This window comes from Volvox carteri, assembly GCF_000143455.1.
Source record: "Volvox carteri f. nagariensis unplaced genomic scaffold VOLCAscaffold_48, whole genome shotgun sequence".
Taxonomy (NCBI): Eukaryota; Viridiplantae; Chlorophyta; class Chlorophyceae; order Chlamydomonadales; family Volvocaceae; genus Volvox; species Volvox carteri.
Window position 1 is genome coordinate 793,337 of NW_003307591.1, and position 9,879 is coordinate 803,215.

Sequence of the window (9,879 nt, forward strand, 5' to 3'; positions counted from 1 at the left end):
CCGGCAGCCACTTCCCTGACTTTGCAGGGCAGGGCATCAATCAATCACCGCCCTACACCGGATCAATCCCTCCACCCACCACCTCCACCCCCCCCCAACTACCACTACCCCCACCCCACCCTCACCCCCACCCCGACCTGAGCTCCGTAGTGATGGCCTCCTGGGTCTCCGCCAACGTCCCCATGGCGTCAATCAAGTGGAAGGGGAAGAACTGCTTCAACCGCAACACGGCACTGTGGTGCTGGCGGAAGATGGCGTAGCGCTTCTTGGCCTTCTCAATGCTGAGATCCGTGGCGCGCTGCTCCCTGCGCGCCACGGACACAACAAGTTATAAAGATTCATAAATTTCCTAAAGACAGATTTTTGTTGCCAGAGAATGCTTTGCGAGGTAAGAGTAATAAAGATACCCTAAGCCCAGTACCTAGTAAAATCCAAACAATAAGTTTTTCTTGGAAAGAGTTACAAGCTTGATAAAGTTGATCAGCTTCTGCTTTTTGACACAGAGCGCAGCGATCTCCATCAGCGGTTTCGCAGCGATTCCCATCAGCGCTTCCCTAGACAGCTGAAAGCTCAACAACCATATAAGCACTCCAACCAAGGACCTGACCTGACCTGGCCCAACGCAACGCAACGCAACGCAGGTACAGACAGGCATACGGACAGACAGACAGACAGACAGAGACGCACCACAGTTGGCCTGCTCCGGCATCCAAAACGCGCTTGTTGTGTACGGACGCCAGCTTGGCGCGTTCCAACTGACGCATGATGGACGTGTCCTCGTCAACGTAAAGCATCACCACCTTGAACAGCGGCCGAGGAAACTGGCTGCGGTGCGTCGTGTTGGCAAAAATGCCATGCAGCTCGTCCAGCTTGTCGTACAACAGCTTCAAAAAATCCACCTGGGGGCGGCGCGGCCGCGGCCACAACAAAACCGAGCGAGAGCAGTATTAGCAACCGCATCAGCACCGGAGGCAGTAGCGTAGCAACAGCAGCAAAAGCACACATGCGATGCTCGAAGTCTTGATGATGATGATTAGGGGGACAGCTGTGTTATTAAAGGCTCCTAGCACTACTAGCCATGTAGCAGCAAAACGGAAATGGGTCTCGTACTGGTCCTCGTAATCTCACGAGAACGAGGAAGCTCCGAAACCTACCGTTATCGCTTTCTTTTCATGCTGCCCAAAATTGCAATATACCGCACGTCCGCAGCTGCCCGCCAGTGACCCATATCGCCTGTTTCCCCACCCCGCCCTGGCTCCATGCTAGCGAAGAGTAGGGTCCAGTCCCGGGGCGTCGCCATAGCGGCCCTCCTTTCTCGCTTTCGGTTTTTTTACAGGGGGAGATGTATCACGGAAGCGTTTTCAAGGCCATCCATCCATCTGTGAATTGGGTTGCTGGCGTGCTACCTACCTGCATGGCGGTTCGGGGGAAGCCGTCCACCAGCACACCACACTCCGGCAATTGACAGCTCTGGACAAGCAACGCCTCCAACACAACGTCCCCGACCATGCTGTCGGGGATAAGTTCTCCGCGCTCCATTAATGCGCGTGTGCTTTCATTCGTTTGCTGCGGCGGGCACAAGGGAGGGGCTTGAGCATAAGGCGGCCTCCTGGCCGTTCTCAAACACCCGCGGCCTCGCAGATTGTGAAATTGCTCACCAGCAAGGACGAGAGGTTTACACTGTGGTCCAGGCCGCGTGTTTTCAAGATATGCTGTGTGTTAGCGCCCTGTAGGAGAAAATTTTGGTTCGTTAAAAGAAGAGAGGATGGAACGGCTCGAAATGCCGAGACATGGCCTTGGAACCGGCACTCTACCTTGCCAGCTCCTGGCGCTCCGTTCAGCCAGACCACTTCGCGTGGAACGTTAACCGACTGTAACGGGATAAATCAGAAGCGTGTAAAGTCTCCCCGGCCGTGGACTCGAAACCGTAGCAACTCGCGCAGCGAATGGAAAGAGCTGCCGTGAGGCTTGCTCGCACCTTCAAGCGAAATTTCTCTTCAAAGCGACGCCAACAGGCTTCAAAGGTAACCTGGGCATCCATCCTCACGTCCGCATCGCTGTGAACCTTGCTCTCCATTAAGGCAACGGCCGTATTTGTCTGAGGAGTTCCAAGGTCAACAGCGGTGACTGTTTGGCAACGTGTCTCCCCGAGCCATCGACAGAAGCGCCGCTGCTCGCAGTTGGAAGCCAGGTTCAACGAGGCCAGCCTTCCCAGCCGCTGCGAAGAAGGCCCGGGGCCGGCAGCCGGCTGTGCAGAGCTCACGGACTCCATAGGTCGCTCAAGCGCCGTAAAATTGATCCACAAACTCTGGGCCGCCAAGCGAGACAGCTGTGTGACCGGCGCGGCCATGCTTAAGAGTGGACTACAGGAGAGCAACATGGCTAATGGCTACTCAATCTAAGGACGGCTTCACTGTTCACAACTCCTCTGACCGCAATGCAGTGGACCGTCGCCTTGACAGCGGTCGCTACAAACGTTAGATAAGGAATGCCTAATTAGAAAACGAATTGAGGAATAATACTAAGGTTATATCTAATGTATTGTATTACTGAAATGACGGCATACGTGCCCAATGCAACGTCAAATTGGAAGAAGTGGGGCCCAACTGTGCGAAGGCCGAATGAGGTCGTAGCCAACGGCAGTTGTGCAAACAAAGAGCATTTATGAAGTTGCCCGGATGTGACCTATAACGGGCATATTCAAGGCCGAAACGTGTTCGCGCTTAAGTCGGCAACAAGGTGAACGGCGACACGTGCACGAGAAGACATGACTACGAGGAACATTCCATTTTTTTACCTAGCTTCAAAACCTCGTACCAAATAACCTCCCTAACATTACAAGGACTCTTGCTGGGTTTGTTGACTATTCGGCTTTACGCCTCTTTCTTCAGCTATGGCAGCACCCATTACCTGGCAAACGTTCTACCCTGTCGATCGGGTATAAAATTGACCTGGAGTACCATGCTGTAAGGCACGAAAATGGTGCTTACTGGTGTTTGTACGGCGGAGCGTTTTTCTCAACAGTTCTTGCTTCTCGCCCTTCGTAAGGAAAACGCACGGATCAAAACTTTTCGCCCTCATCATCCCTGCATATTCATATTGCTATCGCCTCGCCCTTGGGAACTTATAGGACATGGAAGCTACAATCGTTCCTTTCCATAAGTCCACTCATCCACAGCGTTCATCATTCCTACATGATCACGTGTAACCAAGTAATAAACTCGTGCCAATACCTTGCACGTCGCCTCCAGAGCACGCGGTCTGCGACAGGTTCAGCGCGCTCCCACACATCTGCGGCCTGCGGTCAATAAAATCCGGACGTCATGGGAGCCGGTGCTTCTTCGAAAGCGCCTCCAAGATACAAATGGGACCAGGTAGCCCAAACAGCCGCGGCGTTCACCGAGCTGCGCCCGCCAGCTTCCAACACATAGCCTTCCCGACTCTCCACGCCTCCTGCTTGCGAAACTTTGAAACCCCACACGTTTCCCCCATGGGGGAAGGAGCACTCCTCTTCGCGCCTCTGGCACTAAGCGCGAAACCGTCGTACAAAATCAACAGCCCGTGTGCTTACAATCCCTAGTAGGAGTTCCCCTCATTCACTATCTCCATCATCAACCAGCGCCACCACACCTCCAGTGGCCAGCTCCCTCTAGCTGCCGCGTGCCGTTGCCGCTGTGTATGGAACCGAACCTGCAAACCCCCCTTATCCCCCGCACCTCCCCCCCCGGGCCCCTTTACCGTAAAGGACACCACGTTACGGGGGCCCTGGACGTTTATCTTCAAGGAGAAGGTTCAGTGCGCCTGTGAAGGTGGGTGGATGTGTGGGCGGATGCCGCCACCGCCAGCACCACCGCCACCGTCAGGTTCAGGGCCCCCTACCCACCCCACCCCAACCCACCCCCTAACCCCTGCCCCAACCCAACGGCCCCATCCCCTCTCCACACCCTCCTCGTTATAGCTCTGAGACCCAAGCCGCGAAAGCGACCAGCCGTCCTCCTTCCCCTTCTCTATCTGATATTTTCTTGTTGAGATTAGGAAAAAAGGCCTCCCCGCCTCCCCTCCACATACATACATACATACATACATACATACATACATACATACATGCACTTGCGTCACGTCGGCGCCCCCACCCCGGCTCAGGCAGCAAGTGGTGTACCCGGGAAAACCCCGCTCGCCAGAAGACGCCCAACGCCCTTCCGGGACTTCACTGCAGCTGGGTTGGGGACACGGTTTTGGCCATGGCACGCCCTTGGCAGTCCCACGTGGTGTCGTACAAGCTCGTCGAGGCGTTTCAACAGGCCAACATTGGCATGATATTGAACCTGCAGGTGCGAAATAGATGTGCATATATGAAATAGGGCCGGGGAGGAAGTGACATAGGAAATGATGATGATGATGATGATGATGATGATGATGATGATGATGATGATGATGATGATGATGATGATGATGATGATGATGATGATGATGATGGAAACATATCCTCATATTTAAATTGTTAGGAAGGTTGTATGTGTGAGGGGAAATGAGGGAGATGGGTTTGTGTGGTTGATGAGCCGGACCTGCCTGCGTGTCCGGTGCTAGGGGGGGCGTCGCGGCGTCTGAACGAAGAGGACGGGACATTTTAAGGGAATAACATAAATGCAAATTATTATTTTAAAACTTTAAAGTTTTGTAAAGTTTTAAATAATAATTTCTCAATGAAATAATTGAGATAAATGCAACTTATTATTTTAAAACTTAGCACTTTTTTTATTTAATTAATGAAAATGTAAAAGTAAAATAATGTAAGCGCGTTGGTTAAGCTGTTGAATGTTGATGGTCATGATAATTTAATTCCACAGGAAGTCGGCGAGCACGCCAGCTGCGGCCCCGGTAACCTGGCCCACACGGGCTTCACGTACGACCCGGAGACCTTCATGGCCGGGGGAGTGGGGTACTACAACTTTGCTTGGCGGGACATGGGTGTGCCCTCCCTGGACAGAATGATGGACATCGTACAGGTGCGGGACGTGTGTGGGGAGGACGGGAAAAAAAGAGGAAGAGGAGTTGCAGGGGAGCTGCGGGTTGGGCTTGGGGGGGGGGGGGTAAAAGGGAGCTGGGGCAACGGGGGGGAGGGGGAGCTCAAGATGAAGGCCACTGCCTCTAGCTACGGCAATACACACAAACTGAGTAGGGATTTAGACTCAGTACGGCGGGAGTACTGTGTACCCGTGTCTCTTCTATGTGTTTCTATGTGTGTGGATGTATGTTTGTATGTTTCGGCTTTTTTATTGTTCTCCAAAAAAATTTAAAAGGAGGAAACCTCTTTACCTTCCCCTGCCTCCCCCTCAATTTCCCCCTAACCCCCTACCCCACCCCCGTGACAAGGTGATGGATTACGTAACCCGAGTGGAAGGCCGTAAGATTGCCGTACATTGCCACGCGGGTTTGGGCCGTACCGGCCTCGCCATCGCCTGCTTCTTCGTCTTTGCGGGCATGTACGACACTCCCGAGGCGGCCATTGCAGCTGTACGGAAGAACCGTCCCGGCGCCGTACAGACCAGTCGACAAGTCGCTTTTGTCACGATCTTTGCAAAGTACCTTCAACACCTTCGGTGCGTTTATCCGCTACCCAAACCCAAACAGCACTCCCAAACCCAACAAACCCAGTCACCCCTGTCAAGGCTAAAGCAAGGCCAACAGCAACAGCAGCAGCAGAAGCAGCAGCCGCCTCATAGCGCAAGTGTCGCTGACTTTGCCGCCGCCGCCGCTGGCGGCGGCGGCGGCGGCGGCGGCGATACATTGGCGACTCGTTCTGCTCCCCTACTGGGAGCGCTGCCGCAGGAGGGCCTTATGGAGAGCCGTGAAACGGCCGCCGCCGTGGTGGGGGTGTATGCGTCGGGACTAACAGTCACCGTGCCACTGCAGGTGTGTCTGTCTGTCTGCCTGACTGTCTGTCTGTCTGTCTATCTGTCTGCTCACTTCACCTGCTTCCACATCTCCCCCCCCCGGTCCACTTCCAACCCCCAACCTCGCACCCGTACCCGCACCCCCCCCCAACGCACCCGCACCCGCAACCCCCCCCCCACACACACACTCTCTCTCTTCACCCCCAGGCTGGGGGGGATGGCGGCGAGGCGGCTGACGGCGCTCTCACTGAGGATGACCTGGGGCTCAGTCAGCAACTGCCCTGGAACGGCGCCTTCCAGATAGAGCCCCGACACGCAGCCGCCTTCCGGCCCCGCCCGCCCCGCTCGTACACGGAGGCACTCAGTCGCCAAGCTAGGGCACTTCACGGACCGGAGCGACGGGCGTATCTGCGACTACACAAGGTGCGTGCATGTGTCGGTATGTATGTATGTATGTATGTATGTGGGTATGTATGTATGTATGACGTTGATTACGCTGTGGGCTGAAAAGCCGGGGGCCCAGGGCCGAAGCACAGCGGGGGGGGCGGGTGCATACGGCTGGTTAGTCTCATGCACTCCGCCCCCGGGTCAGGCCGCACGGGAAACGACGGCCGGCACGCAACAGCGCTTGTTTGGCGCTCCAACTAGACGGGATCTATGCCCGCTGGTCTCCTAACATAAACGAAGTCGCAACTGGGGGGCTCTTCCTGCCGACCGAACGAACCGAGCATCTCAGAGAGCTCGCAACCAGGACATGGCGACCGGGAGCCCGACGAGTCATCCCGGGCTGGGGAGGTCACCAAGCTCAAAAATCCGCACGCAAAAAAGAGCGCAAAGAGCTCACACCACAAGACGCCAAACAGCCTCCTGAGTCTACTACCCTCCTCAGCCTCTCCCTCCCTGGGCTAGTCCAGGGGAGATAGCAGCCGTCGGGGGGATAACACCGCACAAGTCCGCGCCCTTCCACAGCACTGGGTCTAACTTGAAAAGGACTCAAACGGGAAGACCCTGCGGCAACGCCGGGCGATCAAGCCTCCGGAAACCACAGGGGGGGAGGGTAGCCAGGGGGGAGGGAGGCGAAAGGGGAGGAGTATTTAAAAGATACCGGCCAACAGCACCTGACACGCATTTCCTCCTCCTCCTCGGCCCCAACCCCTCAATTTACATCCTCTAAAAGGTGAAAGGCAAAAGGGGGCTGGGTAAATGGAAAATGGAATTCCCAGAATTGTTCTGGCCGATATAATATAATGTATATAATATCAACACAGGCCCCAGGACAGCGAGACAGCCGTTTTCATCACCGGCGCACCCCCGTGTGTGTGTGTGTGGACGTGCGGACGTGCGCGGCACTATTCGGAGGCTGTGCCCCTGTCGGGGGGTCAGGTTGGATTGCCAGAACTGGGCAGCACGGCGTGGGGCGTGGGGCGTCCTCTTAAAACCTCCCCCCCCCCCGACGTGTTTCGCTCGCACGCTCCGAGACCGGAGACCTTTCCCCCGCTCCCCCGCAGCCCTTCCCCCCCTTCACACCCCGTTCCTCATCCCCCTTTGGTGCCCCCCGGCGCATTGTCGAACCCCCCGGCCTGCAGGTGGTCAAGGAAACTGTATTCGCCATCATAGCCGCCGCGCAGGCCTTTCAGCCGCACACACTCAGCCGCCATTCCGTCTCGTGTCGCAGTCAGCAGAACTCCCTACCCGCCATTTCGGAGGAGGGGGGAAGGAAGGGGGACGCGTTGCAGAAGTCGAAATCGCGAACAGGCGGCGGAGGCGGTGGCGTCGATGAGGGCTCTCCAAAAGCCTCGCCGCTGCCGCCGACCTTTGCGCACCTCCTGTCGTACTTGATAAACCATCACGGGCACAACCACGTGGACTCGGACGCGCTGGTTCCGTTGATGGCACATAAGGCCTATGCGGCGGCGGTTGGGATGCAGGTACGGCACGGTACGGATGACGGGAAAGGTTGCGGGGTAGTTCTGCGAGGTTTGTGTTTGTGTGTGCTGTGTGATGTATGTATGTATGTATGTATGTATGTATGTATGTATGTATGTATGTATGTATGTATGTATGTATGTATGTATGTATGTATGTATGTATGTATGTATGTATGTATGTATGTATGTATGTATGTATGTATGTATGTATGTATGTATGTATGTATGTATGTATGTATGTATGTATGTATGTAGTGTGTAGGAGAGGGAACCGGGCACTGGAAACTAACTATATTATATATCAAGACATTTTTACCAGTGTTATCGGTATTACGTTGCGTGTAATTCCTCGCCCTCCTCCTACACCTCCTCCTCCATCTTCACCACAGTAGCTGTCCCTCTCGTGCCGCAGCCGGAACCAGGGGGCCCACAACAGCGCCCTATAATTAAAACTATCACTGCCGCCGCCCGTGGACCCACTCAGGTTGAGTCACGTGCCGTACTGGCAGCAGCGTCGCAGCTACGACAGGAAATAAATGCCGGACAGTACGACGGGGTGGAACGTGCGTCGCTGCTGGTGGTGCTGATGCTGCTGGAAGGCTTTTTCGCCAACTTTAGCAGCTCCTCCCCCTCCCACACCCCCTCCTCAACAGCCGGACAGTCCGCCGGGGGCGGTGCGGAGCCCACATTGACCCCTTCTTGCCTCTCAGTCATATCAAGAAGTTACTTGGTGAGTTGTTGACAAAAAAAGCCAGTCGGAGCTTTGTTTGCGGAGTTTTTTGCGAAAAGTTTCGTTTGGGTGGAAGTGGACTCTTCTTTTTTTCCGTGAAGAAGAAGAAGAAGAAGAAGAAGAAGAAGAAGAAGAAGAAGAAGAAGAAGAAGAAGAAGAAGAACAGGCGAGGAAGGCGTGAGGGGGCCCGCTGCTTTCCCCTCGCGGCCTTCGAACTGCATCGATCCGCAAAAAAACTGCCTGTACCCCTGTCCCCCCTTTGTATGCTATGATATGAGAGAGAGCCTGTATGGAAACTCGACGTCATGTCTTGATGACTGCCGTGATTTCTCCTGCTGCCCCTGGCCGGCATGCTACGATATCCCCACCCTAACCACCTTGACAACCAACCTAACCACCCGCTCAGGGCTTGTTCAACGGTCACATGCCCGCGCCGCCGTCCTCGGGAAGGCCCAGTTTGTCAGCAGACGGCAACAACGGCCGCGGGGCCGAGAACGGTATTACGGCAGTACCTGCCGCCGCCGCCAGCTCGCCCTCCCTGGAGTACGCCCGCCAGGCGTACGAGATCTTGGAGCCTTTGGAACCTCGCGACAGCGAGTTACTGCTTGTGTTTGCTGCGATGTTACGTGTGGTGGCGCGGGGGAGCGGTCCGGGGTCGGAAGACGCGGTAGTGGTGATCGGCAAATGGGCAACGAGGTTGCTGCTGGGCAAGCTTAGCCGATCGCCTGAGGTGAGCGTGTGGGTATATGGATGTGCAGTTTGCAGTTTGCAGTTTGCAGTTTGCGGTTTGCGGAATGACCATGGTGATGGGCTAGCAGCGGCCCTGTGGGAGGTTGTTGTTGTAGTAGTTATTTCGTTAGTTCGTTATTGTGGTGGTTAGGGTTTTAGGGTTGTGGTGGGGGTCAGAGGGAATGGCTTGTACGGGGGAGGGGGAAAAGGGGGGGCAATGGACCGTGTAATGTGGGGACCCTTAGGGTTTGGGACCGGTGTAGCCGTTACGTCGTGGAGCCGACCTCTCAACTTTCAACTCGTCGTCGTTGCGAACACAGACAGATACGCGGTCCTTGTTTTATGACTGTCTAGAAAGCCACCGCTGCAAATACCGCCGTGAATGGTTTGTACGTATTTGTACGTACCCACAACTGATTAACCACTAACCGCTAACCGCTAACCGCTAACCGCTAACCGCTCCTACAGGCGGAGGAGGCCGTTTTGTCGTTTCTCTGGTATTTAGCTGGACGAGACGAGGCCTACGCCATGCTGGTGCTCCTAAAGCGTCAGAGGATGTCGGGGCTGGTGAAAAGGACAAAGCCGGATGCCGCTGGAG

The 9,879-nt window shown here is 55.3% G+C and overlaps 2 protein-coding genes across 2 annotated transcripts in view; one reads left to right on the forward strand and one right to left on the reverse strand.

Moving 5' to 3' along the window:
• Positions 1-2,350, reverse strand: part of adk1 (adenylate kinase) — a gene marked incomplete at both ends in the record, with an annotated part of 3,739 nt that extends 1,389 nt beyond the window's left edge. Inside the window, 6 exons of the mRNA XM_002955091.1 lie at positions 126-305; positions 688-899; positions 1,411-1,566; positions 1,659-1,727; positions 1,979-2,098; positions 2,264-2,350. Of these exons, the coding sequence (XP_002955137.1) occupies positions 126-305; positions 688-899; positions 1,411-1,566; positions 1,659-1,727; positions 1,979-2,098; positions 2,264-2,350 (824 nt within the window). The remainder of the gene's footprint in view (positions 1-125; positions 306-687; positions 900-1,410; positions 1,567-1,658; positions 1,728-1,978; positions 2,099-2,263) is intronic.
• Positions 2,351-3,323: 973 nt separating this feature from the next.
• The window catches only part of VOLCADRAFT_96011 (uncharacterized protein), a gene marked incomplete at both ends in the record, with an annotated part of 7,112 nt that continues 556 nt past the window's right edge, over positions 3,324-9,879 (forward strand). Inside the window, 12 exons of the mRNA XM_002955033.1 lie at positions 3,324-3,374; positions 3,746-3,809; positions 4,144-4,331; positions 4,848-5,006; positions 5,374-5,600; positions 5,670-5,913; positions 6,102-6,317; positions 7,481-7,822; positions 8,235-8,385; positions 8,476-8,552; positions 8,959-9,282; positions 9,750-9,848. Of these exons, the coding sequence (XP_002955079.1) occupies positions 3,324-3,374; positions 3,746-3,809; positions 4,144-4,331; positions 4,848-5,006; positions 5,374-5,600; positions 5,670-5,913; positions 6,102-6,317; positions 7,481-7,822; positions 8,235-8,385; positions 8,476-8,552; positions 8,959-9,282; positions 9,750-9,848 (2,142 nt within the window). The remainder of the gene's footprint in view (positions 3,375-3,745; positions 3,810-4,143; positions 4,332-4,847; positions 5,007-5,373; positions 5,601-5,669; positions 5,914-6,101; positions 6,318-7,480; positions 7,823-8,234; positions 8,386-8,475; positions 8,553-8,958; positions 9,283-9,749; positions 9,849-9,879) is intronic.